General features: G+C 53.6%; 2 protein-coding genes across 2 annotated transcripts; one reads left to right on the forward strand and one right to left on the reverse strand.

Annotated features, from left to right (window-relative positions):
* Nucleotides 1-2829: 2829 nt before the first annotated feature.
* On the reverse strand, nt 2830-4206 carry Tex44 (testis expressed 44). The gene has a single exon (XM_042679324.1). The coding sequence runs from the start codon at nt 4204-4206 to the stop codon at nt 2830-2832; it is 1377 nt and encodes a 458-aa protein (XP_042535258.1).
* Nucleotides 4207-7363: 3157 nt separating this feature from the next.
* Nmur1 (neuromedin U receptor 1) lies at nt 7364-27314 on the forward strand. The gene is made up of 3 exons (XM_042679325.1): nt 7364-7456; nt 23847-24738; nt 27016-27314. Exons 1-3 carry the CDS (start codon nt 7364-7366, stop codon nt 27312-27314), a joined length of 1284 nt encoding a protein of 427 aa, XP_042535259.1.
* Nucleotides 27315-27544: the final 230 nt, after the last annotated feature.

Here is a 27544-nt window from a genome sequence, read left to right on the forward strand (position 1 = left end):
GCCCTGATAGAAAAGCCTATGGGACTCATCTCCAATAAACCACCAGAAAACCAAAGTGGTAGAGCACTAGCTTTGAGCACAAAAGCTCAGGGACAGTGCATCGGCTTTAAGTTCAAGCCCCACAATGGAAAAAACAAAGAGAAGTGACAACTCACATTCAATGGCAAGCCCATTAGAATAACAGATTTTTTAAATAGGAAAGCAAGACATATATGTGTGTGTGTGTGTGTGTGTGTGTGTGTGTGTGTGTGTGTGTGTGTGTGTGTGTGTGTGTGTATGCATATATGTGTATATATGTTTGTATATATAAATATATGTGTATATATGTATATATATATATATACACATATATATGTAGAGATTGGGGGAGAGAGCGTCATGAAGCGAAACAGCAGGCTCCAGCTACATGGCTCAAGAGCCAGGTTAGAGAAACATTTCATGCTCCATACAGGAAATAGGAGTTAAAGACTCCTAAAACAACAGATTTCTCAACACAAACTCTAAATAAAAGGAAGAAATGGAAGACCAGAAATAAACCCACACAGCTACAGCCCTCTAAATCTTTGACAAAGGAGTAAAAAACACAGCACAGTGGTGCTAGGAAAATTGGTTCTCTAGATGGGGGAAATTGAAACTAGATCCCTATCTCTCATTTTGTACAAATAACCTCCACATGAGTCAAAGATCTGTCAGATCTAAAACTCTGAGACTAGTACAGGAAAACACAGGAGAAACTTTGGTCGATGTAGGCATAAACAATCATTTTCTGAATAGAACTTCAAATTCCCAGAAACAAAGAAAAAGAACAAGAATGGCAAAATAGGATTTCATCAAATTAAAAAGCTTCTCTGGGGGCTGGGAAGATTCAAGCCTCAGGACTGGAAATACACACACACACACACACACACACACACACACACACACACACACACACACACACGAAAAAATAAAAAGCTTTTTCACCCAGGTACCAGTGGCTCATGCCTGTAATCCTAGCTACTCAAGAGGCTGAGATCTGAGAATCACAGTTCAAAGTCAACCCTGACAGGAAAGTCCATGAGATTTTTTTTTTTTTTTTTGGTTGGTTGTGGGGCTTGAACTCTGGGCCTGGGCACTGTCCCTGAGCTCTTCAGCTCAAGGCAAGCACTCTACTATTTAAGCCACAGAGCCATTTCGTTTTCTAGTGGTTAACTGAAGACTCTCACAGAGTATCCAGCCCGGGCTGGCTTTGAACCATGATCCTCAGATCTCAGCCTCCTGAGTAGTTTGGATTACTGGCAGGAGCCACCAGCACCTTGCTACCATGAGATTTTTTTTTTTTTTTTTGGTTGGTTGCAGAGATTGAACTCTGGACTTAGGTGCTGTCCCTTAGCTCTTCAGCTCAAGGGGAGCGCTCTACTGCTTGAGCCACAGCACCACTTCCGGTTTTCTAGTTGTTTATTGGAGATGAGTCTCATGGATGTTCCTGCCGGGGCTGGCTTTGAACCTGGATCCTCAGATCTCAGCCTCCTGAATAGCTAGGATTACAGGTGAGAGCCAGGGGCACCCTGCTTACCATGAGATTCTTATCTCCAATTAACTGACAGAAAACCTGAAGTGGCCTGTGGCTGAAAGTGGTACAGAACTACCCTTGAGCAAAAAGGAGCTTAGTGACAGCTCTCAGACCGTGAGTTCAAGCCCTATGACCGACAAAACAAAACCAAGTCTCACAGACTTTCCTTCCAGGTTGGCTTTGAATCTTGATCCTCAGCTCTCAACCTCCTGAGTAGCTAGGATTACAGGCGTGAGCCACTGGTGTCCACTTCACTGAGACTCTCATCTCCAGTAACTATTCAGAAAGTGGGAAGTGGTGCTGTGCCTCAAGTGGTAGAGTGCTAGCCTTGACTAACAAGAGGCTCTGGGACAGCACTCAAGCCCTGGATTGGCAAAAAGAAAACAACAGCAGCAACAACAAAAACCCTTCTCCACAGCAAAAGAAACAACTACCAGAACCAAGAGCAACTCATAGAATGGGAGAAAAAATGTTGCCAGCCATTAATACTCAGAATATACAAAGAGCTCAAAAACTTAACCACAAAAGAATCAATAATCCAAGAAATATGTGGGCAAAGAAATTGAACAGAAAGAACTCCAAAGTACAAATGGCTAATAGATACCTGAAGAAATGTTCACCATCTGTAGTCATCAAGGAATGCAAATTGAAACCACACCAAGACCCACATCTCTCTAGCAGGAGTAGCAGCCATCAATAAAATAACAACAGATGCTGGTGGGGATGTGGGGGAGGAATCCTCCTCGGTGGTTGGTGGGAACGGGAGCTAGTGAGACCTCTTTCCCTCCGCCGCTTGAGCCACACCTCCACTTCCAGCTTTTTTTGTTGTTGTTATTGGAGCTGAGTCTCTTGGATTTGTCTGCCCGGGGCTGGCTTTGAACCGTGATCCTCAGATCTCAGCTAGGTACAGGCGCGAGCCACTGGCGCGGGCTCGACTGGGTTTTGCGGGTCTGACGCACCTGCTCCATTCCAGGCCTGGGGGGGGGGGGGATGTCCCCAGCCCCAGATGTGCTCTCCTCTTTCTCTCTCTCTTTGCCCACAACTGGCAAGCTTCTGAGTCACCCCAAGGAGCTCTCGGGGACAATTCCGTTTCCAGAACATTCTGGGCGCGCACGCGGTACCCACGGCACGGAAAAGGGATGAGGCGGCGCTTAGAAAATAAACGCTTGTGTTAATTTACTGGTGGGCAGGGCGCCATCTAGGCGCGGGGTGGAGCAGAGCTAAAGCCAGGCCGGGCAGGGGGGCGGGGGGCGGGGCCGGCCAGGGCTTCGCGGCTGTCAGTCAGCGTCCGGCCCCGCCTGCGCCCAGCGCGGGGTCAGGCGATTGGTCAGGAAGCGCACGGCCGAGCGGATGCCCTCCACGGTCCGGCGCTCCACCGACTCCAGCGCGTGCGTGAGCGAGCGCACGGCCAGGCTGGTCCCCGAGGCCAGGCCGGAGGAGATGACGGAGCTGGCGCTGCTCAGGATGCTGGACATGGTGCGCAGGCCGGGCCCCGCGCCGTACAGCAGGTCGGCCGGGTTGCTGCGCCCCGAGGCCAGCAGGGCCGTGGCCATGCCCATGCCGATGCCCACCGAGCTGTCGGACCACACCAGGATGTCGGCCAGCGAGCTGATGCTGCTCTCGCCGCCGCCCAGCAGGCTGGTCATGGAGCGCATGTAGTTGTTCTCCTCGTCCGTCCCGTACATGCTGGGGTTCAGGGGTCGCCTCCCCCGGGACGCCTGCTCCAGGCCTGGCGAGGATGGGGCGCTGCACGTCGGGGTCGGAGGGAAAGGCCAGGCCGGCAGGTCCCTGGTGAAAATGACTATGTCCTTCCCCGCCGTGACCTGCGGCCCCTCCGTGACCTGTGGCCCTGCTGTGACCTCCTGCGGCCCCTCCTTGACCTCTTGCGGCCCCTCCTTGACCTCTTGCGGCCCCTCCATGACCTCCTGCGGCCCCGCCGTGAGCTCCTGCGGGCACGCCTCCACTTCCGAGTTGGAGGCCTTGGCGTCCTCCCCGCTCTCCGAACCGCTGGTGTGGGGTGAGCACGGGTCAGCAGCACCCCCGGAGGGCTGGACCGACGGGGCCTCCGCTTCTGGGGTCGCTGGATCTGCTTCTGCCAGGCCCTCAGGAACGTCCACCGTCTCCGGGGCTTTGTCCTCCATCTCTGGGGCTTTGTCCTCCATCTCCGGGGCTTTGTCCTCCGTCTCCGGAGCTTTGCCCTCCATCTCTGGGGCTTTGTCCTCCGTCTCCGGGGCTTTGTCCTCTGTCTGGGAGCCGTTGGGGGACAGAGTGCGGCTTCTTATTTTCCGGGTGTTTTCAGCCAGCATGTCCCACACTGGGTTCTGGAAACCCACGAACAAGTTCCGGTTTGTGGACAAGATCGCCGTGGTCTCTTCTAGGTTCTCCTGGCTGTGGCCGCCCCCAGCGTCTCCCTGGTTTTGGTCCCCAGAGGTTGGCTTGGCCTTGCAGGTGGACTCCTCCAGGGAGGCCTGGTCTTCATCTTCTTCCTGGGCGTTGGCTTCCGGGCGTGTTTCCTCTAAGACATCGTCAGGGACGGGGTCTAATACCAAGTACTCCTCAGGGCTGTAGTCAGCCTGGTTGTCCAGCCAGGCACAGGGAGGGCCATAGGGGGAGTTGTTAGTGGCCTCAGCCTCTTCTGGGGGCTGGGTGGTCATGTATGCCCCCTGCCACTTTTGATGGTGCAAGGAGTGGCTGAAGCTCTGCCGGGCTGGGCTCTCTGGGCCGTGAGGTCACAGGGGAGGCTGTGGGTAGCTGCTGATGTCACAGGCACCTCTAGAGCAAGGACCCTGAGCCTCCTGAGCTGCCCCAGGAGTCTTGAGTCTAGGAGACAGTTTGTAGACCAGTTTGTGGGTGCATAGGGAAACAAAGCGAAAGGTCTTTGCAAACAATAGAGATGGGCAGGGCCAGCCACAGGGCCAGAGGGAAGTGTGATCTGGGTGTTAAGAAGTGTATGGAGGTCTTTTCGTGTGTGTGTGTGTGTGTGTGTGTGTGTACATGTGTTTGCTGCTCCTGGGGCTTGAACTCAGGGTCTCATGCTTTTGGTTGGCTTTTTTTTTTTTTTGGTTGGTCGTGGGGCTTGAACTCTGGGCCTGGGCGCTATCCATGAGCTCTTCAGCTCAAGGCTAGCGCTCTACCACTCGAGCCACAGCACCACTTCCAGCTTTTTCGGTTTATGTGGTGCTGAGGAATGGAACCCAGGGCCTCATGCGTGCGAGGCAAGCTCTACCACTGAGCCACCTTCCCAGCCCTTGCTTGCTTTCTCGCTCAAGGTAAGAGCTCTACCATTTGAGCCATTCTCCCTCTCCTCCCAATTCTGGGTGTGCAGGTCTTGAGTTAGAATGGATATTTATAAGGAACCCCTCCTAGCACTCCTCCACGGGTACGATAAGACCCGAATTTACCCAGACTTTTTCTTCAGGAAACCCAGAAACAATAGGTAGGAATCAGCAGAAAACAGTCCTTGGTCTTGATCCTCCTTGGCTGGGGAGTTAATCCTCCTGACACAGGACAATCTACCTTCTCCCTGTCCACTTGAATTGGGAAGGCAGAAAGGTCAGGAAATCCCAAGTGATACTGAGAAAATCATGGGCCCAGGTAAACCTAGCTACTTAAGGAGGCTGAGATCTGAGGAGCCCAGTTTGAAGCCAGTCTGTGCAGGAAAGTCTGTGAAATTCTTATCTCTAGTTAACCAACACAAATCCAAAAGTAGAACGGTGGCTTAAGTAGTAGAGCACTACCCGTGAATAAAATAGTTGGGACAGCACCCAGGGTCTGAGTTCAAGCTCCATTACCTGCGCACAAATCAACCAAAAAAGAACTAATTAATGGTGCTGGGTGCTGTAATCATGCCTGAGGAGGCTGAGGTCTGTGGATTGGGGTTCGAAGCCAGTTTGGCCAGCAAAATCTGTGACTTTTTTCCAATTTATCAGCAAAGAGTTGGAAATAGAGCTGTGACTCAAGCTAGACCACCAGCCTTGAGTGAAACAAACCAAATGAGAGCACAAAGCCCTGAATTCAAGCCTCAGCACCAGCACAAAAATACTCTAATGAAAATGGAGAATGTGTGTGATCACGGTTTGAGTCCTCCTCTATCCTGCTGCCCCCTCTCGACCTCGCTGGGCTGGACACATTCACCCTGGCCCCACTCTGGCTTGCTTTCACCTCCGGTGCTCACACATCATGCACCTGGAACATTCTGAAGTGGTGCTGTTTGCCCCGCCCCCTCCTAGTGCCCCCTCCTAGTGCAGCAGTGCACGCTGCCCGGCCAGGCCTGCTACTGAGGCCCCTGCAGGGCTGTGGGAAAGTCCTTGAAAGTCCAGGTTATGGGCCTGGCAGCCCCTGGGGCCTCTGTAGACACCAGTGTTCTGAGCTGGGACTCCTGTTCTCTTCCTGATTTTCCTGCCTTCTAGATGTTCAAGAACTGAGCAAGACACCAGTGGCTCACGCCTGTAATCTGGAGGCTGAGATCTGAGGATCACAGTTTGAAGTCATCCCTGGCAGGAAAGTCTGTGAAACTCTTTATCTTCCATGAAACATAAAAAAAAAAAAAGGGGGGGGGGCTGGCTCAGTGGTAGAGTGCATGCCAGAGGCCCTGGGTTCGATTCCTCAGCACCACATAAGCAAAGAGAAAAAAGCCAGAAGTGGCGCTGTGGCTCAAGTGGTAGAGCGCTAGCCTTGAGCTGAAGAACTGAGGGACAGTGCCCAGGCCCAGAGTTCAGGTCCCACGACCGGATCCAAAAAAAAAAAAAAAACCCACTAGTGGAGCTGTGGCTCAAGTGGTAGAGTGCTAGCCCTGACAAAAAGCTCAGGGAAGTCAGGTGCCAGTGGCTCACGCCTGCAATCCTAGCTATGCAGGAGGCTGAGATCTGAGGATGGCGGTTCAAAACCAACCTGGACAGGAAAGTCTGTGAAACTCTTATCTCCAATAAACCACCAGAAAACCGGAAGTGGCGCTGTGGCTCAAGTAGTAGATTGCTCACCTTGAGCTGAAGAGCTCAGGGACAGCACCCAGGCCTAGAGTTCAAGCCCTACAACCAACCGCACAAACAAACAAAAAGCTCAGGGACAGTGCCCAGGCTGGGAATTCAAGCCCCAGGACAAGGAGGGGAGGGGAGAAAAAGAAAAAGCCCCAAAGAACTCAAGGCTGCACGAGCAGATGGTCTAAGGAGCTGCATTAGATTTGTTCGGAAGAAACAGGTTAATGAGTCCCACAGGTGGGGCTGAGCCCCCAAAAGCATTCTCAGGTTTCCAAGTCTCTTGCTCCCCTGCCTTGTAAGGAGAGCGTCCGGGCCATGAGGGTCTTTGTGGAAAGGGGGTGGGGGAAAAGCAGAGGCTGGGTTAGGGGTGAGGACTCTGAAGTTCCCCCAGTTCCCCCGGAGCGCAGGAGGGAGAGGTGAGGCGGGAGGGAGAGGTGAGGCAGGAGGTGGGGTGAGCAGCAGGCCCCAGACCTGCACAGGGAGGTAGTTGAAGGTCAGGGCTCCCTTGGGGTACAGCCCATGGGAGGCAGGAGGCCAGGAAGAGCTCTGGGGAGTGCTCGGGTTATTTGCATGAGATCTCCCAGGGAAAGCCTGGCTGTGGGCACTGCACGGATGCTGTGTGAGCCCAGTCCGCACACTGCAAGTCTGGTGTGAGCGCTGGCTCTCACACCACAGGATGGACTTGGGGGCGTGACTGCGGCCTAGCCTGGGTTCCCCAGAGAACGCAGAGACTGCCCTTGGGCACAGAGAGGGGCAGTGGAGGGTGAGGCGCACAGGGTCCTCGGGTGATTGGTTCTGTATCTGGAAAACCCTAGGCCGGCCTCCTACTTTCCTGATGAACCGAAGAGATGAATGCAAGCAAAGAGACCTGCAGCGTTCACACCGAAGCGAGAAGGCTCCATTTGATTTGAGGAGGGAGAAATACTTGGTAAATATAAAACCCAGTGCAAAACAATGGGCTGGGAAGGTGGCTTAGTGGTAAGAGTGCTTGTCTAGCATTCATGAAGCCCTGGGTTCCATTCCTCAGTACTACATACACAGAAAAGGCCAGAAATGGCGCTGTGGCTCATGGTAGAGTCCTATCCTTGTGGAAAGGAAGCTCAGGAAGAGTGCCCAAGCCCCAGGACTGGCAAAAAATAAATAAAATGAAAAATACAGCACATTAAAAAAAAAAAAAGAGCCAGGTGCTGGTGGCTCATGCCTGTAATTCTAGCTACTCAGGATCACTGTTCAAAGCTAGCCCTGGCAGGAAACTCCATGAGACTCTTATCTCCAATAAATCACCAGAAAACTGGAAGTGATGCTGTGGCTCAAGTGGTAAAGCGCTCGCCTTGAGCTGAAGAGCTGAGAGACAGTGCCCATGCCCAGAGTTCAAGCCCCACAACTGACAACAACAACAATAATAACAACAAAATCCTAGCCTGCTGCCAGAGGCTCACATCTGTAATCCTAGCTAGTCTGGAGGCTGAGATGTGAGGATGATGGTTCAAAGCCAGCTGGGCAGGGGACTCCATAAGACTTACCTCCACTCAACTACCAAAAAACACTGGAAGTGGAGCCGTGGCTCAAGTGATAGAGTACTAGCCTTGAGGAAAAGAAACTCAGGTACAGCGCTTAGGCCCTGACTTCAAGCCCCAGGACCAGCAACAAAATTAAAAAATGATCCTGAACTTGAAAACACATAGTCACCAAATTGACCTTTCAAATTTCTGATCATTTTTAAACATCATTTGCCCTTTTCTGGGGCCATGGCTCAAGCGCAGAGCCCTTGCTGAGCAGGCAGGAGGCCCAGAGTTGGCATTTGCCTTTTCAACAATGCAAAAATGTGCTTCAATTATTAGAACACATTTGCAAGTTAAATGAAATTCCTCTTTAACCACTCAGAAATGTGTGTGTGTGTGTGTGATGCAAATAGGATTCCTAGGGTCATCCAGACACCCCCAGAATGAGGTGCTGAACTGAGACGCCACACCTCCCCATCTCTAAAACAAAGAGGTGCATCAGCCCCCCCCCACCACACTGGCTCCCCACCTCCCCATTTCCCCAGCCCAGCCCTCATTCCCAAAGTCCCCGCTGAGGTCCCTAGCTCCACCTGCCAGCAGCTCTAACTCACTATGGCAGAGCTGCCTGAGGGTTCAGGAACTCCGTTCCTCCAGGCGTGTCTGGGGCCTGCAGGAGGCCTTAAATAGCTGCCGAGGCCCTCAGCGAGACTGAAGGTAGAACTGTGCTTGCAAAAACAGCCCCTCAGTGGGAGCGTCACCACGCTCTGTCACGCAGCCCTGCGGCCTGGCGCTCATTTGCAGATGTGCTCAGCATCTCCGGATGGAGAAGCTGGCCGGAGCTATAGCTGGGGTCACTGGGTGCCAGACCGTGGAGTGGGGAGCGACGGCTGCTGGGCTCTGCCTTGCGGCTCAGTGCTCTCTCAGCCCCCATCTACAAGGGGCGGCTGGCCTTCATCTGGGCCCCCCAGGGCCTCCAGGATGGCCCTTGTGGACAATGTGCCTCCCAGACTGTCTCCAGCCTCCATGTCCTGCCTTCCACAGAAGCCCCGGTCCTGCAAAGGGGGAAGGGTTTTGAGAAATGTGAACATTTGTCTTTATAGCTTTTTTTTTTTTTCCCAGAGCTGAGGACTGAACCCAGGGCCTTGCGCTAGCCAGGTGGGTGCCCTTCCGCTGAGCTAAACCCTCAGCCCCCGAGAAATGTGAACATTTGTATAACCACCAAGCCCAGACAAGATCTAGAACTTTCAGGCTGGGAAGGTGGCTCAGTGGTAGAGCGCTTGCCTTGCATGCATGAGGCCCTGAGTTCAATTCCTCAGCACCACATAAGCAAAAAGAAAAAAAGCCGGAAGTGGTGCTGTGGCTCAAGTGGTAGAGCGCTAGCCTTGAGCTGAAGAGCTGAGGGACAGCTCCCAGGCCCAGAGTTCAAGCCCCATGACCAGACCCCCCCCAAAAAAAAAAAGACCTAGAACTTTCCCTCTTTCTCTTTCTCCCTCTGTCTCTCTTCCTCTCCCTCCTCCTCTCCTTCTCCCTCCCCCCACCCTGTCTCTTCCTATCTATCTTTTTTTTTTTTTTTTTGGCCAGTCCTGGGGCTTGAACTCAGGGCCTGGGCACTGTCCCTGTGCCTCTCTGTGCTCAAGGCTAGCACTCTACCACTTGAACCACAGCGCCACTTCTGGCTTTTTCTGTTTATGTGGTGCTGAGGAATCGAACCCAGGGTCTTATGCATGCGGGCAAGCACTCAACCACTGAGCCACCTTCCCAGCCCCAAGATCTAGAACTTTCAATCACCCAGGAAGTTCTTTGGGAGATTTGAAACATTGAGGTCCCCTCACAGAGGGTTCTCCACCGTGTTTGGGGGGGACACCAAATATCTTCTGCCAGAGCCCTTTCTGAATGGGATACTGATAAGTGAATCCAGTTTGGAAAACCCTAACTGGACAAAGCAGACTAAATTTCAGCCTGGATTGTTCTTCTGAAGTCTTAATCTACAAGCAGGAAAGGCTGGGCGTTGGTGGCCCACAGCTATAATCCTAGCTATCAGGAGGCTGAGATCTGAGGATTGCCGTTTGCAGCTAGCCCAGGCAGTAAAGTCCACGAGACTCTTACCTCCAATTAACCAGCAAAAATCGGGAAGTGGAGATGTGGCTCAAGCAGTAGAGCGCCAGCCTTGAGCAGAAAAGGCTGGTCTAACTCTCTGCTGCCCCCTAGTGCTAATTCTGTGGCACTTTAGGAGAGCCTGGCATTCAGTTCCTTCATTTAGTTGAGTCTGAGCCCCACCCAAGTCTAGGGTAAACAGCATTGTTACCCCAACCCAAGAGCTGTCCGGTTGCTGCCACCCCACAAGATATTCAATGGAAAAGAACACGAGTCATTAGTTATCACTGCCTTTCCCGGGGCTGTTTTATCTTGGGGTCCAACATTATATTGGAAACACTGAAAATCATCCAAATATTAATTGTGAGCTCCATAGAACTAGAGGGCACTTGATGTGTGTGATAGTTGATGGTATGTGTGTGTGTGTGAGAGAGAGAGAGAGACAGAGACAGAGAAAGAGAGGAGGGGGCTGGGAAGGTGGCTCAGTGGTAGAGCGCTTGCCTTGCTTGCATGAGGCCCTGGGTTCGATTCCTCAGCACCACATAAGCAGAAAAAAAAAGCCATAAGTGGCCGGGCGCTGGTGGCTCATGCCTGTAATCCTAGCTACTCCCGGGCTGGAGAGACCGTGAGACTCCTATCTCCAATAAACCACCAGAAAACCGGAAGTGGCGCTGTAGCTCAAGTGGTAGAGCGCTTGCCTTGAGCTGAAGAGCTGAGGGACGGCGCCCAGGCCCAGAGTTCAAGCCTCACGACCGACAAAAAAAAAAAGCCATAAGTGGCACTGTGGCTCAAGTGGTAGAGTGCTAGCCTTGAGCTAATAAAAGTGAGGGACAGCACCCAGGCCCAGAGTTCAGGCCCCACGACCGGATCCCCCCCCCAAAAAAAAAAAGAGAGAAAGAGATGCTGGAGATCAAAACCAGGGCATTTGACATGCTAGGCAATCACTCTACCACTGAACTACATCCCTGTCCTTTCATTTGAATTTTTTTTCTTTGTTTGTTTGTTGGTTTTTTGTCAGTTGTGGGGCTTGAACTCTGGGCTTGGGTGCTGTCCCTGTGCTCTTCAGCTCAAGGCGAGCGCTCTACTGCTTGAGTCACAGCGCCACTTTCGGTTTTCTAGTGCTTTATTGGAGATAAGAGTCTCACAGGCTTTCCTGCCCCAGCTGGCTTTGAACTGCAATCCTCAGATCTCAGCCTCCTGAGTAGCTAGGATTACAGGCATGAACCACCGGCACCCAGCTTTTCTTTTAAAAATTATTTATTTTATTATTATTATAAAGGTGTATAGTTCACTTTCACTAGTGTCCAGTGAGATCCACTGCTGCACTTTTCCACCTTTTTTCCTCTAATTTTTCTATTTGTTTTTTATTTATGTTGGCCATGAGGCTTGAACTCAGGGTCTGCATGCTGCCCCTAAGGTTATTTGCTCATGTCTAGGGCTTTACCACTTTGAGCCACAGTGCCACTTCTGGTTTTCTGGTGCTTCCAGCACCTTAAAATCAAGTAATTCTAATCAGAGGAATGAGATCTGAGAATCGAGGTTCTGAGCAGACAAACTGGAAAGACTCTTAACATCCACATAATCAACCGAACAGCCAGAGGTGGAAGTATGGTTCACAGAGTAGAGTGCCAGCAGAGAGTGAAAGAGTGAAAAACCAGAGGTAGACTTTGAATTTCAGAGTTCACACACACACACACACACACACACACACACACACACACACACACACACACACACACAGAGTAGCTGTTGGGACAATCAAATGACCACATCACAACTTGTTTTCAAAAAATCTTCCCAGTCTTACTATGTGCCAGGAACTGTGGTAAATACTTCACCAAATATTTACTTAATCCTTAAATTACTCTCCAGTTGGCAAATTCATTATCTCTGCAACTACAGAGGAAAGGTAGGCAGAGTTCATTGAGCTAAGAAGCCCCTTGGCCAGCAGGGGGCAGACTTGGGACTGGCTCCCAGGTCAGCAGAGGTGAATGTGCCTATCATGTTCTCAGCATCAGCACCCTGAAGCCTGTCAGGCGAGCTCGGTGTCCCGCCTCCTTGACTCAGAACTGGGAGGCAAGCACCATCACCAGGGCCACAGGTGACCACTGGGTAACCCCAGCAAACGTTTCCACGTGGCTCTTGTCCTGGGCTCAGAATGGCAGCAAAGTTCCACAAGATGGCAGGGCCCTCACCCCGTGGGATCCTTTGCCTTCTTCTACCTAACAGCAGAGTTGTACGCTCCCTCCAAATGTGGGTACTGACCTTCGAATCCCCAGAACCTCCAAAATGTGACTGCATTTGAAGATAGAGGTTGTTCCGTCTTTGGTTTGGGTTTGGTTTTGTTCTCAGTTCTCAGGGCCTCCTGCTCTCACTTGGCTTTTGCAGTCAAGGCTGGCTCTCTATTACTTGAGCCACATCTCTGCTTCTGGCTTTTGGGTAGCTGATTGGAGATAACAGACTCACAGGCTTTTCTATCCTGGCTGGCTTGGAACCTTGATCCTTAGCTCTTAGTCTTCAGAGTTAGTTACTAGGATTGTAGACATGAGCTACGGGTGCCCAACTGGAGAGAGAGCCTCTAAAGAGGTCACTCAGTAAAAATGAGCTGATGGGCTGGGAAGGTGGCTCAGTAGTAGAGCACTTGCCTTGCGTGCCTGAGGCCCTGGGTTTGATTCCTCAGCACCACATAAGCAAAAAGAAAAAAGCCAGAAGTGGCACTGAGGCTCAAGTGGTAGGGCACTAGCCTTGAGCTGGAGAGCTGAGGGACAGTGCTCAGGCCCAGAGTTCAGGCCCCATGACCGGACCCAAAACAAACAAACAAAACAAATAAATGAGCTGATATGGAGGCTCTGACCCAATAGAAGGAGCAGCCTCAGTAGAAGAGGAGATTGGAACTCAGGGCCTGGCCGATGCTCATAGGATCACATGATCATGCCACAAGCTCTGAGGCAGAGGTCAGACACAGACGCTTGCACTGAGGGGAGACCCATGAGACCAAGCAAGGAGGTGGCCAAGAGCAACTGCTCAGAGTTTGACCTCCACCTTCACAAAGTGACGCCATACATTTCTGGCACGGAGTCCATCTAGTCTGTTTTAGTTTTTTGTTTCTTTGGCTGAGGCAGCCCTAAGAAATGAATAGTCCTTTTGCATTCCTGGTGCCCATGTTTCAAATTGGTTTTGTTGGTGGTGGTAGTGGTGGCGGTTGTGGAGCTTGAACTCAGGGCCTGGACACTGTCCCTGAGCTCTTTCACTCAGGGCTAGCTCTCTACCCCTTTGAGCCACAGCGCCACTTCCAGTTTTCTGATAGTTAATTGAAGATAAGAGTCTCATGGCCTTTCCTGCCTGCACTAACTCCAACCGCAATCCTCAGATCTCAGCCTCCTGAGGGGCTAGGATTAAAGACGTGAGCCTCGGGCACCTGGTTCCGTTTCAAGATGTTCCAGATGAAGCATCGGAGGCTGACCTTCCTACACCCCGGAACTCTGCCCCACACCCCTGTCTAACCTCTTCCTGTGTCTTGGTGGTTTGTGGTCATGGGGTACCACGGAGGGGACAGCCTGAGCGGCCCAAGGGAAATGAGTGCATCCTTGCTTACTGGGCTCTGGGGAAAAGCAGCGGCAGGGTCTGGTTAGTGAACAGATCCTATCATAGTTCCCAGGCCTGACTCTGTGTGTGTGTGTGTGTGTGTGTGTGTGTGTGTGTGTGTGTGTGTGTGTGTGTGTCTGTCTGTCTGTCTGTCTGTCTGTCTGTCTCTGTGTACGTGCAAGTCACATCAGCCCACATCAGCTATGGTGCCATGGCTGAAACTGTTCCCAGGCTGGTTTTGTTTTGATTTTATGCTGGTCCTGGGGCTTGGAATCAAGACCAGAGCACTAACTCTTTTTTGCTCACGGTTGGCATTCTACCACTTGAACCACAGATCTACTTTTGGCTTTTTGCTAGTTCATTGGAGATAAGAGTTTCATGGACTTTCCTGCTCAGGCTGGCTTTGAAACTTGATCTTCTCTGGAGCTGCTAGGATTACAGGTCTGTGCTACAGCAGTGTATGGGTCCAGGGTGTCTTTTGTTTGTTTGTTTGTTTGCCAGTCCTGGGCCTTGCCAGTCCAGGGCACTGTCCTTGAGCTTCTTTTGCTCAAGGCTAGCACTCTACCACTTGAGCCACAGTGCCACGTCCAGCTTTTTCTGTTTATGTGATACTGAGGAATCGAACCAACGGCTTAGTGCATGATAAGCAAGCACTCCACCATCTCCCTGGACAGGGCCAGTCCTCCTGGAGCAGGCTCCCTCTAGCAGGGACTCAGTCAACCTATGGCGGATGCAGAGACCTGGAGGCAAGGAGGGGCAAAGTCATTTGCTTGGCACATCATTCTGGAACGCTTGACTGGAGGACTAGGAGATGAGGTGAAGGAGAGAGAGCATGAACGCAGTGTGTCTGTGCCCCTACCTGCGCCCCTGAGGGCTGTGTGCAGTGCAGCTGGGCATTTTCCTACCAACAGACAGGTGGGACGCTGTGGGGTTGGCTTATCTATTCTTTTAATTTTTTAAAATTCTTTTGCCAGTCCTGGGAGTTGAACTCAGCACGTGGTGCTGTCCCTGAGCTTTTTGTTCAAAGCTAATGTTCTGCCACTTGAGCCATAGCTCCACTTCTGGCTTTTTCTTGGTTAAAAGTTAGAGGTAAGGCTGGGTGCCAGTGGTTCATGCCTGTAATCCTAGCTACTCTGGAGGCTGAGATCTGAGGATCGAGATTCAAAGCCAGCCTGGAAAGGAAAGTCCATGAGACTCTTATCTCCAATAAACCACCAGAAAACATGAAGTGGTGCTGTGGCTCAAGTGGTAAAGCACTCACCTTGAGCTGAAGAGTGCAGGGACAGTGCCCAGGCTGAGTTCAAGCCCCACGACTGACCAAAAAAAAAAAATTAGAGATGAGTCTCATAGACTTTCCTGCCCAGGCTAACTCTGAACTGTGATCTTCAGATCTCAGTCTACTGAGTAGCTAGGATTACAGGCATGAGCCACCGGCACCTGGATGACTCATCTGTTTCTAAAACAATTTTGAGGTGGGTGTGGTAGTGTATACTAGCTAAGTAGGAGATAGAAGTGGGAAGATTGAAGCGTGAGGCTGGCACTGGGAAAAAACTCAGGACCTATCTAAAAAGAGTGAAGTGCTGGGACCCTGGCTCAAGTGGTAGAGCACCTACTCAGCAAGCTACTACTCAGTACAGCTACCTCCCAAGTTTTATTGAGATATAATTCACATGCATACAATTCTTCTATCTGAAGTGCACAGTTCAGGATTACCCCCTCCCCCTCTCTCTTTCTCTCTGTCTCTCTCTCGTCTCTCTCTCTGTCTCTCTCTCTCTCTCTCTCTGTCCCCTTTCTACCAGTACTGGGGCTTGAATTCACGGCCAAGAGCTCTCTCTTGGCAACTTTCCTCAAGGGGGGCACTCTACCACTTGAGCCATACCTCCACTTGCAGGTTTTATGTGGTTAATTGGAGATATAGTCTCACAGACATTCCTGCCCAGGCTGGCTTTGAACCGCGATCCTCAGATCTCAGCCTCCTGAGTAGCTAGGATTACAGGCGTGAGCCAGCAGCACCTGGCAAGTTCAGGTTGTAATACGTTCACACGTAAGTCAACCCCATCCCACAGTCCATTTTTGGATACTTCATCCTCTGAAAAGTGTTCTGGGACTCATGGAAATGTAGCGCTGGCTTGTGGATTCCAGAGAACACGTTCCCTTTTTAGGAGAAATCCAACCAAAGACCTGGCCTGTAAGCTTAGGAACTTTGCAGGTGATGTAAATCAAGGAAGCTGAGACTTATACACAACACTGCAGGGGTGTGGTGGGGGGAGCTGAAGCTGAAGGGCCTGTGGGGGGAGGGGAGAGGAAGGGAGGGGCCGGGCAAAGGCAGCACTTGCCTCTTGCACAAGAAAAATAAAGTATTCAGAAAAATACTCAAGTATTCCGAAAGCCTGGTCAGCAACTTACTTCCAAATTGTTAAGACATAATAGTATTCGTGCTATTCTTACTAATTGTTTCCTGTGGTATGTTTTCTCACTAAAAACCCCACATGAGATGGAGGCATGGCTCAGGAGGGAGAGCACCAGCCAAAGAAGCAAGATAAACAAGTGAGAGGCCTTGAGGTCAAACCCTGGTGCCAGCAAAAGATAAATAGCTGGACATTGCTGACTTACACCTATAACCTAATTCTTCAGGAGGCTGAGATCTGAGGAACGAGGCTTGAAGACAGCCTGGCCAGACAAATCTGTGAGACTCTTATCTCCAATGAAGCAACAAAAAGCCTGGCCAGGTCCCGGTCCTTGCCCTGACCTGGCCTGTCCTTCCTTGCTGTAGAAACCTCGCCTGACAGAGGAGACTCCTGCTAGAGAAAGAAGAGGCCCTGGAGCAGGGTGGGGCCTCCAGTCCTCCTGGGGTCCCTTCTCAATGCCAGGGTGCAGTGTGGGCCTGAGAGCTTCTTCCCGAGAGCTAGCCCCCCTCTCCCGGCTCCGTCCCGTCCTCTCCCTGTCCTCTTCCACAGACGAGTGCTGTGGAACTGAGGGGAGACGTGTGGATGGGGCCCAGGCCCCCACCTGCCGCCACCCTGCCCCTCAGCATCTCCTCCTACTCCCACTCTTCCTAGGGGATAAGAGGGAAATGTCCATGCTAATTCCTTTGGTTGTTTTGGAAGAAAATATATATATTGTTGGTCGTGGAGCTTGAACTCGGGGCCTGGGCGCTGTCCCTCAGCTCTTCAGCTCAAGGCCAGCGCTCTGCCACTTGAGCCACAGACACTTCCCGTTTTCTGGTGGTTTATTGGAGATAAGAATCTCAAGGACTTTCCTGCCCCAGCTGGCTTTGAACTGTGATCCTGAGATCTCAGCCTCCTGAGTAGCTAGGATGACAGGTGTGAGCCACCGGCACCTGGTGCTCTTGAGTACGAGCCCACTCTCTCTCTCTCTCTCTCTCTCTCTCTCTCTCTCTCTCTCTCGTACAGTATCTTCCCTTCCATCACTCTCTCCCAGTCCCTTCCTCGCGTGAGATCCTATCTTAAAGACAAAATAAGGGCTGGGAAGGTGGCTCAGTGGTAGAGTGCTTGACTCACATGCATAAGGCCCTGGGTTCGATTCCTCAGCACCACATAAGCAGAGAAAAAAAGCTGGAAGTGTCGCTGTGGCTCAAGTGGTAGAGCGCTAGCCTTGAGCTGAAAAGCTGAGGGACAGCGCCCAGGCCCAGAGTTCAGGCCCCACAACGGACAAAACAAAACAAAACAAAAAGACAAAATATAAGCTGAGTGCGGTAATCCCAGCTACTCAGGAGACTAAGATCTGATGATTGAGGTTCAAAGCCAGCCTAGGCAAAAAAGTCTATGAGATTTTTATCTCCAGTTAACCAGCAAAAAGCTGGTAGTGGAGGTTTGGCTCAAGTGGTAGAGTGAAAAAGCAAAGGACAGGGCAAGACCTTGAATTCGAATTCCAGTATTGGGGCTAGATAAATAAACAAACAAGCAAGCCCATCTGATACACTATCTCAGGAGTTACTGGAATATTCCACTTGGAGAGGAGGCTGTCGGTGCATCTGTTTTACTTGTGGAAACGGGCGGTGAGGAGGTTTAAGCCTGTGGCTCTCAGGGGTGGCTTCCGAGAGGAGTATGAGTGGCTCTTCAGTGTAAGTCCAGCATCGGCTTCAGCCGTGGCAGCGGCCCATTCTCCCGGTGCTCTCCTGCACATGTGTGCTAACGGTTCTGTCAACCAGATCCCAGGCCTTGACCCCAGTCAGCTGTGGAGGGCTGAGGCGTTGCTCTGAAACCTAACTCAGTCCCAACGAAGAATGCTCAGGTTTGGGGAGACCCCAAGAGGGGCTCCTGGAGTCCACGTGGAAGGGAAGGGTCCTGCTGGCTGGAAGGGAAGCCGCGTAGTTCAGTGCCAGGCTCACCAGGGACACCCGGAAGAGCTGGCGGGGGTCCCAGCATGGCGGGAGGGCTGCCCTGGGTCAGCACCCGAGCGCCCCAGGCTGGTCCTGCTCCCGGGTGAGACTCCTAATGTCCTGTTCCCCAAAGCTGTGGGCTCTTTTTTTTTTTTCTTTTTGGCCAGTCCTGGGGCTTGAACTCAGGGCCTGAACACTGTCCCTCAGCTCTTCAGCTCAAGGCTAGCACTCTACCACCACATGAACCACAGCGCCACTTCTGGCTTTTTCTGCTTATGTGATGCTGAGGAATTGAACCCAGGGCCTCATGCATGCAAGGCAAAAGCTCTACCACTGAGCCACCTTCCCAGCTGCGGGCTCCTTGGGAGGTCTCGGGGAAGGCCTCCTGCCCCCCAGGTGGCCAGGGCCTGTAGCCCCAGGCCTCTCTCTGGCAGAAGAGGCAGCAGTGGCCCCCCAGGCCTCTCCAGCTGCTGCCCTGGGGTCCGGCCGGCCCAGCTGGCTCACAAGTCGGGGCATTCCTTCTGTCTCCTTTCCTTCTGTCTCAGCTTTCCCGCCCCATGCTGGGGGCGATGCCCTTCCACATTCTACCCAGGACAGCTCCCACACACCTGACTCCTGGCTTCTAGTACTTTCTGGAGAATTCTGAGCACTATGGCTTGAGTGTGTCAAGTGTTTTGCTCTGTTCTGGACAATCACTGCTCCTGATTCTCTGTGGCCGATGACGGGGTACTCCGGGCTGTTCCCCGGGCCCAGCCTCTCAGTGTCCCCAAGTTCATCTTCCACATTTCATCTCCCATCAACAGGAAAGTGGATGGGCTGGGCAGGTGTTCCAGGTCAGCTCTAGGCAGGGGAGGTGGGTTCTAGTTTGGATCCGGCCTGGGGGACAGGTGCGCAATCAGTTCCTGAGGCCCTGCACACACTCCAGGACCTGGAGTTTTCCCATCGGTCCCCAGGGCCCTCTGCACGAGTTTCCTGCAGAGCCAGGTGGGGTGCTGTGGGCTGATACCACGCCTGGGAGACAAGCCCGCACCCTGAGAACCTGGGAACAGGAGGCGGCTCTGATTCTGGTGCAGGCCCTGGTGCTTGTCTTGAGCTCAGGTCCAGCCCAGGGCTCCCAGGAGCCCTCTGTTTTGGGCTTGAACTCTGGGTCTGGGTACTGTCCCTGAGCTTTTCAGCTCAAGGTGATGAGCGCTCTACCACCTGAGCCACAGTACCACTTCCAGTTGTTTGGTGGTTCACTGGAGATAGGAGTCTCACACACTTTCCGGCCTGGGCTGGCTTTGAATTGTGATCCTCAGATTTCGGCCTCCTGAGTAGCTAGGATTACAGGCGTGAGACACAGGCGTCAGGCTCAGGACCCCTCTTGACAGGGCGGGAGTGGGGGCTACAGCCAAGATGGTGGCGAGTACTTGCCGTGTGTGTGTGTGGGGGGGGGGGTCATGGGGCTTGAATTCAGGGCCTGTCCCTGAGCTCTTTCCCTTAAGGTGAGCACTCTACCCCTTGAGTCACAGCCCCACTTCCAGTTTTCTGGTGGTTTATTGGAGATAAGAGTCTCACGGCCTTTCCTGCCCCGGCTGGCTTTGAACCGCAATCCTCAGATCTCAGCCTCCCAGGCATGATTCACCGGCCCCCGGCTGGTGCTTTCGTTTTTTGGGGAGGAAGGGGGATGCTTCTCCTTCTCCTGGTCTCGGGGCACCCTTAATGCTGCGTCTGACAGCCCGGGACAGGCCCTCAGGTAGGGGAGCCATCAGGGGCCTCCGGGAGGCCGGCGGGCCGGTGGGCTGCCCCGGGCAGTGCGGGGGGGGGGGGGGGCGCTGCGGGAGGACGCGGGCACGGGCTGGGGATGGGGCTGGGGATGGGAGCGGGCGGGCGCAGCGGGCGGCTGTGTTTACATGTGGAGTTCTTGAGAAGGCTCCTTCGTGTCTAACCCTGCGCTCCCTGCGGGGGGGGGGGGGGGCGGGCACCTCAGTGTTCCCGACAGTGACGACACCGCTCAGAATCCCGGGGTGCTCACCACCCCGGCCACGGGGCAGGGGGGGGGCAGTCCCGCGTCTCGAACTCAGGGCCTGGGCGCTGACCTGGGCGCCTCTTGCTCTGGGCGCGCGCTCTACCACCCGAGCCACAGCGCCGCTCCTGGCTTTTCCTGTGATCAGTAGGCGATAAGGGTCTCCCGGGCTTTCCTGCCGGGCTGGCTTCGAACCGCGATCCTCAGCGCTCAGCCGCCCGGGTAGCTGGGCTTCTGCCCCCGCCCCTCACCGCGGCCGTCTCCGGAGTCGGCCCATCGCCGTGGGTGTCCCGAGGGGTGTCCCGGGGGGCGCAGGGGCCGCGCACCCCAGCCCCGCGGGCGGCGACGCTCCCTTCCCCGCGGGCACGCGCCCCGGGAGCCGCCGGGCGGCAGCGAGGGCCCGGCCGGCCGACCCGCCGCCCTCGGCGGGCGCAGAGGGGCTGCGGCCGGGGCCGGGGGCGCGTGGCACCGGGCGGGGCCGTCGTGGGCTTCAGGAGGGGGAGGTCGAGGCCCGTGCGTGGGGGGGGGGGGCGACTGGAAGGTAGGGCTGGCGATGGGGTCGGAGGCGACAGGTCAGAGGTCCCCCCTGCGCCAGGGTTCGGGACCCAGCGGGGCTGCCCTGGCGGCGTCGGGGCTGGGGGGGAGGGGGCGGGGAGGGAGGGGGGAGGGCGGGGGACCCGGCGGCTGCGATCAGCAGGCAGTGCTGCCTCGGGCGCGTGTCGTCGCTGTCTGTCCCTCTGTCCGTCCGTCCGTCCGTCCGTCCCTCGGTCGGGGACCGCAGGGCCCTCGGGCTGCCCATCTCATGGTAGGGGAGCGGGCGGCGGGCCGGGGGTCCCCGGCGGGGGCGGGTGGTCCGAGGACCCCACGGCGCCCCTGAGGGACCGCCGTCCCGCAGGCTCCGTCGGTCTTTCCGGGACTGCAGGGGGGCGCAGGTGACCCATCGTGGAGGGGAGCGGGCGGGGCAGGGCCTCCACGCGGGGGGCCGGGCCGCGCGCACCGCACCCCGCACCCCGCACCCGCTCATCCCAGCCCCGCACCCGTGGCTGGGGCGCAGGGCGGAAGCAGCCGCAGCCCGCAGAGGGGACTGAGTAGTATTAGACCTGGCTCAGGGGACAGACCCCAGCACAGCGCCCGGGGTTTGGCTGGATCCTCTGTCCTTCGCCCTGCTGGGTGACCGTCCCCTCCTTCTATGTCAGTCTGGCTCTGTGTCAAACCTTTTTTTTTGGCGGGGGGGGGGGGTGCAGGTCCTGGGTCCTGGGTTTGAACTCAGGGATTGGCCGCCGTCCTTGAGTCTTTCTATTCAAGGCTGGTGCTCTACTATTTGAGCCACAGCTCCATTTCTGGCTTTTCTGGTGGTTAGTTGGAGATAAGAGTCTTACAGACTTTCCTGCCTGGGCTGGCTTTGAACTGTGATCCTCAGATCTCAGCCTCCTGAGCAGCTAGGATGACAGGTATGAGCCACATTGCCCAGCTATGTCAGATTTCTCTGTCTGTTAAACTCCTGGATCCCCACCAGTGCCCAGATCTTTTCTTCCTTTCCTTCCCTCCTTCCCTTACCCCTCCCCCCCACTCAGTCTTTCCATACCAAGGACTTGTACTCACCTTGGCCTTATTGCTTGCTCAGTTTTTTGCTGGTTGGTACTCTACCACTTAAGCCATGCCTCCAGCCCAGATTTTGCTGGTTATAGGAGATTGAGTCTCAGGGACTTTTCTGTCCTTAGGCTAGCTTGGAACCACAGTCCTCCAACTCCCAGTCTCTTGAGTAGCTAAGATTACAGGCATGAGGGCTGGGAAGGTGGCTTAGTGGTAGAGTGCTTGCCTAGTGTGCATGAAGTCCTAGGTTTGATTCCTGAGTACTACATAAGCAGAAAAAGCCATAAATGGTGCTGTGGCTCAAGCAGTAGAGTGCTAGCCTTGAGCAAAAGAAGCTCAGGAACAGTGCCCACGCCCTGAGTACAAACCCAGGACTGGCAAAAAAAAAAAAAAAGACAGGCATGAGCCTGTATATGTTCCTGGATTTTTCTTAAAAAAAAAAAAGCCTCAGAAGTTTTCATTACCAAAAGTCACACAGAACTCACTTGGAAGTTTGGGTTTGAATCCAGGCAGTCAAACACTTGCACTTAAAGATCATATCTGTCATAGTGATCATTTTTGCTCTGAGTTTTTGCTTTGAGTTGTTCCCCTCTTCTTTTAGCTAGGGCGAAGGGGGCGGTGCAGAAAAGGAGGGAGCAAGGTGAACAAACGCAATCATGCTGTAAAGTACACACTACGTGAAAAATGATCTGTTTAACTTGCGGGCGAGGAGGAAACTCAAGGAAAGCAGAGTCAGGGTGACATTATCGGAAAGAAAGGAAGAAAGGAAGAAAGAAAAGAAAGGGAAGAGGGAGGGAGGAAAGAAAAGAAAGGAAAGAGATGAAGGAAGGAAGGAAGGTAGGTACTCATTACCTGACTTATGAAATTATAACCCCTCTGTGCAACACCTAATAACAATAAATCATTATTTATAATTTTTTGAATTTTGATTGCAAAGAACAGTTACAGTTACAGAAATCAGGTATTGACACCCTTCTTTTTGAACAGTGCCAACCTTCCTTCATTTTCTTCAAAATTATTATTTTTTTTAGTGCCGAGCACCAGTGGCTCATGCCTGTCATGCTAGCTACTCAGGAGGCTGAGATCTGAGGATTGAAGTTCAAAGCCAGCCTGGGCAGGGAAGTCTGTGAAACTCTTTTTTTTTTTTGCCAGTCATGGGCCTTGAACTCTGGGCCTGGGTGCTGTCCCTCAGCTCTTCAGCTCAAGGCTAGCACTCTACCACTTGAGCCACAGCACCACTTCTGGGTTTTTTCTGCTTATGTGGTGCTGAGGAATCGAACCTAGGGCCTCATGCATGCAAGGCAAGCACTCTACCACTGAGCCACCTTCCCAGCCCCCGTGAAACTCTTATCTCCAATAAACCACCAGAAAACCGGAAGTGGCACTGCAGCTCAAGTGGTAGATTATTCGCCTTAAGCTGAAGAGATGAGGGATATCACCCAGGTCCAGAGGTTCAAGCCCCATGACCAAAAAAAAAAAAAGATCTGTCCTATATGCCAAGATTTCAGTAGATCATACCAATTTCAATCAAAAGCCCATGTTTGATCATATCTATGATTTTTTTTTTTTTTGTCAGTTGTGGTGCCTGAACTCTGGGCCTGTCCCTCAGCTCTTCAGCTCAAGGCTAGCGCTCTACCACTTGAGCTGCAGCGCCACTTCCGGTTTTCTGGTGGTTTTTTTTTTTTTTTTTTTTTGGGTCCGGTCGTGGGGCCTGAACTCTGGGCCTGAGCGCTGTCCCTCAGCTCTTCAGCTCAAGGCTAGCGCTCTACCACTTGAGCCATAGCGCCACTTCCGGCTTTTTTCTTTTTGCTTATGTGGTGCTGAGGAATCGAACCCAGAGCCTTGAGCATGCAAGGCAAGCGCTCTACCACTGAGCCACCTTCCCAGCCCTCTGGTGGTTTATTGGAGATAAGAGTTTCACGGACTTTCCTGCAAGGGCTGGCTTTGAACCGTGATCCTCAGATCTCAGACTAGGATTACAGGCGTGAGCCGAGCCACAGGCACCGGGCTTTCTAAGATTTTTTTTTTTTTATCTCTGACATCATCGCGCCCCTCACAATGGATAACAGGTATTTTTCTTGCTCAGCGGATGTAAAATCATGGTCATCTTAGTGCTAACACCTTTGGTTTGATAAGTAAGGACAGAGCCGAGATTCTCTCTATGGTGTTCTAGAGTGTTCTCCTGGCTTTGTTTCAGATTCCTCTGTGCCCCAATTGCTCGGCCCTCCCCGGAGGCCTGTCTGCAGACGGCACAAGCAGCCCTGCGTCCTGCAACAGCAGTGAAGTCAGGGGACCTCTGGACCTCGAGGACTTGAACCTGACGGATGAGGCACTGAGGATCAAGTACCTGGGGCCACAGCAGATGGAGACGCCCTGGCCCATCTGTGCCACGTACCTGCTGATCTTCGTGGTGGGCACGGTGGGCAATGGGCTGACCTGTGTCATCATCCTGCGCCACAAGGCCATGCGCACGCCCACCAACTTCTACCTCTTTAGCCTGGCCGTGTCCGACCTGCTGGTGCTGCTGGTGGGGCTGCCCCTGGAGCTGTACGAGATGTGGCACAATTACCCCTTCCAGCTGGGCCTGGGGGGCTGCTACCTGCGCACGCTGCTCTTTGAGACTGTCTGCATGGCCTCAGTGCTCAACATCACAGCCCTGAGCGTGGAGCGCTATGTGGCTGTGGTGCAGCCGCTCAAGGCCAGGTCCGTGCTGACCTGGGCTCGTGTGCGTCGGGTGCTGGGGGTCATCTGGGTCCTGGCCGTACTCTGCTCTCTGCCCAACACCAGCCTGCACGGCCTCCAGCAGCTGTACGTGCCCTGCCGGGGCCTGGTGCCCAACTCGACGCTGTGCACGCTGGTCCACCCCCGGCGCGTCTACAGCGTGGTGGTGCAGGCTACCATGATGCTCTTCTTCGGCCTCCCCATGGCCACCATCAGCGTGCTCTACCTGCTCATCGGACTGCGGCTGAGGCGGGAGAGGCTGCAGCTCTTCCAACAGGCAGCCAAGGACGGGAGAAAGGCCAGGGCCCCCAGTTCTCGGAGGGTCCACCTGCTGCTGAAGGGCCGGAGACAAGTGATCAAGATGCTGAGTAAGTGTGACCAAAAAGGGGTGGGGGAAGCAGGCACTGCTCACACCTATAAGCCTAGCTACTCATCTGAGGATCACGGTTCAAAGCCAGCCGGGGCAGGAAAGTCTGTGAGACTCTTATCTCCAAGGAACAGAGAACCGGAAGTGGAACTGTGGCTCAATGCAGTGCTAACCTTGAGCAAAAGACCTCAGGGACAGCGCCAAGGCCCCGAAAAAAACAAAATAAAAGGGGTAAAGCCAGGCACTAGGTATGAGGCTGGGCTCCCAGGGGTCCAGTGAGGGAGGGAGGCTTTGTAGGAACCCTACCCCAAGGAAACACTCACAGGTGGGCGCTCTTTTTGTTTTTGTTCTTGGTCGGTTGTGGGGCTTGAACTCTGGGTCTGGGCACTGTCCTTGTGCTCTTCAGCTCAAGGTGAGCGCTGTACAGCTTGAGCCCAGCATCACTTCCGGTTTTCAAGTGATCTACTGGAGATAAGACTCTCATGGACTTTCCTGCCTGGGCTGGCCTTGAAACATGATCCTCAGACGTCAGCCTCCTGAGTAGCTAGGATTATAGGCATGAGCCACCGGTGCCCGGCTGAGCGCTCTTCTATGTGCCCCTATTAGAAACTTATACCAGAGGTAAATATTAATGGCTAGCCAGGAGTTGGTAGCTCGTACTTGTAATCCCAGCTACTCAGGAGGCTATCTGAAGATCACAGTTCAAAGCCAGCCTGGGCAGGAAAGTCCCTGAGATTCTTTTTTTTTTTTTTTTGCTAGTCCTGGAGCTTGAACTCAGGGCCTGGGCGCTGTCCCTGAGCTTCTTTTGCTCAAAGCTAGCACTCTACCACTTGAGTCACAGCGCCACTTCCGGCTTTTTTTTTTGTTTATGTGGTGCTGAGGAATTGAGCCCAGGGTTTCATGCATGCTAGGCAAGCAGCAAGCACTCTATAACTAAGCTACATTCCCGCCCCATCGCTGAGCTTTTTTTTTTTTTTTTGGTTGTGCAGCTTGAATTCTGGACCTGGGCTCTGTCCCTCAGCTTTTCAGCTCAAGGCTAGTGCTCTACTACTTGAGCCACAGTGCCACTTCAGTTTTCTGGTGGTTTACTGGAGATAAGAGTTCCATAGAATGGGCTGGGAAGGTGGCTCAGTGGCAGAGCGCTTGCCTCGCATGCATGAGGCCCTGGTTTCGATTCCTCAGCACCACATATGCAAAAAGAAAAAAGCCAGAAGTGGTGCTGTAGCTCAAGTGGTAGAGCGCTAGCCTTGAGCTAAGAGCTGAGGGACAGCGCCCAGACCCAGAGTTCAGGCCCCACGACCGGACCCAAAAAAGAATCCCATAGAAGGGTTGTGAAGGTGGCTCAGTGGTAGAGTGCTTACCTTGCATGCATGAGGCTCTGGGTTCGATTCCTCAGCACCACATAAGCAGAAAAAGCCAGAAAAGACAAAAAATAAAAAGAGTCTCATAGACTTTCCTGCCTGGGCTGGCTTTGAACAGAGATCCTCAGATCTCAGCCTCCTGAGTAGTTAGGATTACAGGCGTGAGCCAGCAGTGGCTTCCCTGAGGTTATCTCCAATGAGCCACCAGAAAACTGGGAGTGGAGCTATGGCTCAAAGTAGTAGAACGCTAGCCTTGAGCAAAACAGCTCCGGGACAGTGTCCTGACCACAAGTTCAAGCCCCATGACTGAAAAAAAAATTTTTTAAATCAGGCCCAGAGGCAAAGACCCCAGGAAGGTCATGGTGTGTTAAGGAAGGCATTAAGGGGAAGAGGGGGGAGGGCCTGGACAGCCTGTGCTGCCCTTTGCTGGGGAACGGACAGGGACAAGGCTGGCAGTTTCTCAAGGAAGATGGAGCAAAGGGTTGCATAGTGCTTGCTGGCGGGGCAGTGGGGGAGGGGGGTGGTGTAGGCTCCATGACCTTGCTGTGTCTCTGGCTCTCTGAGCACATCAGCAGGGCTAGCCTCAGCAGGGCTAGCCTCAGCCCTGCTGGTCCTCAGCCTCGCAGTCGGCCATAGGAATAGTTCAGTAGTCACTGCTAGGTGTTCATTCTAAATTCCACAGGGGAGCTTCTGATTGGCCAGCGGTAGCCAATCTGGTCCATTGGCTATGGGCCAGGAGGAGGGCACAAGACCAGTTGCCCAGTCAGGTGGCATGGAAGCATCCTTCAAAGGCACAAGGCCAGGCCAGTTTCTAGCTGGGTGCTGGGCAGCTTGTTGGCTAGCAAGAGTGTAGAAGCTCAGGAAAGGCAGCTGAGCAGCTCTGGCTGCCAGCCACACCTCCCTTTCTGTCCCTGCAGTTGTGCTGGTTGTGGTGTTTGGCCTCTGCTGGGCTCCCTTCCACGCGGAACGCCTCATGTGGAGCTTCGTGTCCCACTGGTCAGAGGGCCTGCTCCTGTCCTTCCAGTACATCCACATTATTTCTGGAGTCTTCTTCTACTTCAGCTCGGCTGCCAACCCTGTGCTCTACAGCCTCATGTCCAGCCGCTTCCGGGAGACTTTCTGGGAATCCCTGAGCCCCACCACGCAGTGTCACCGCCACGCGCGGCGCGGCAGCTCGCACAGCCTCAGCAGGCCGACCACGGGCAGCGCGCTGTGAGGCGCGGCTCCACAGGGCCGGCTAGCGCGGCGCACCGTGCGTGGGGCCTTCCACGCGGCCTCCCCCCAGAGGCCACAGACACCCTAGTCCTTCCTTGGCCTGGGCCCAGCCCCCACTTTTGAAATTTGAGGGAAACAGAGGAAGAGGACTGATCTCCCATCATGATGCCCTGTATTGTAGAGCACATGGGCAGCAAAGATGGCGCTGGGAGAGAGCAGAGTGGGCAAAGC

The sequence above is a fragment of the Dipodomys spectabilis genome, unplaced genomic scaffold (assembly GCF_019054845.1).
Source record: "Dipodomys spectabilis isolate Male_0828 unplaced genomic scaffold, ASM1905484v1 ptg000051l, whole genome shotgun sequence".
Lineage (NCBI taxonomy): Eukaryota > Metazoa > Chordata > Mammalia > Rodentia > Heteromyidae > Dipodomys > Dipodomys spectabilis.

What these genes read in the sequence shown, in the direction of transcription:
- Nmur1 (XM_042679325.1), top strand. Translation starts at nt 7,364, where the DNA reads ATGAACCGAAGAGATGAATGCAAGCAAAGAGACCTGCAGCGTTCACAC. An exon ending in TGAGGAGGGAGAAATACTTG is followed by an intron (nt 7,457 to 23,846) that starts GTAAATATAAAA and finishes GCTTTGTTTCAG; the next exon opens with ATTCCTCTGTGCCCCAATTG. An exon ending in ACAAGTGATCAAGATGCTGA is followed by an intron (nt 24,739 to 27,015) that starts GTAAGTGTGACC and finishes CTGTCCCTGCAG; the next exon opens with TTGTGCTGGTTGTGGTGTTT.
- Tex44 (XM_042679324.1), bottom strand. Translation starts at nt 4,206, where the DNA reads ATGACCACCCAGCCCCCAGAAGAGGCTGAGGCCACTAACAACTCCCCC.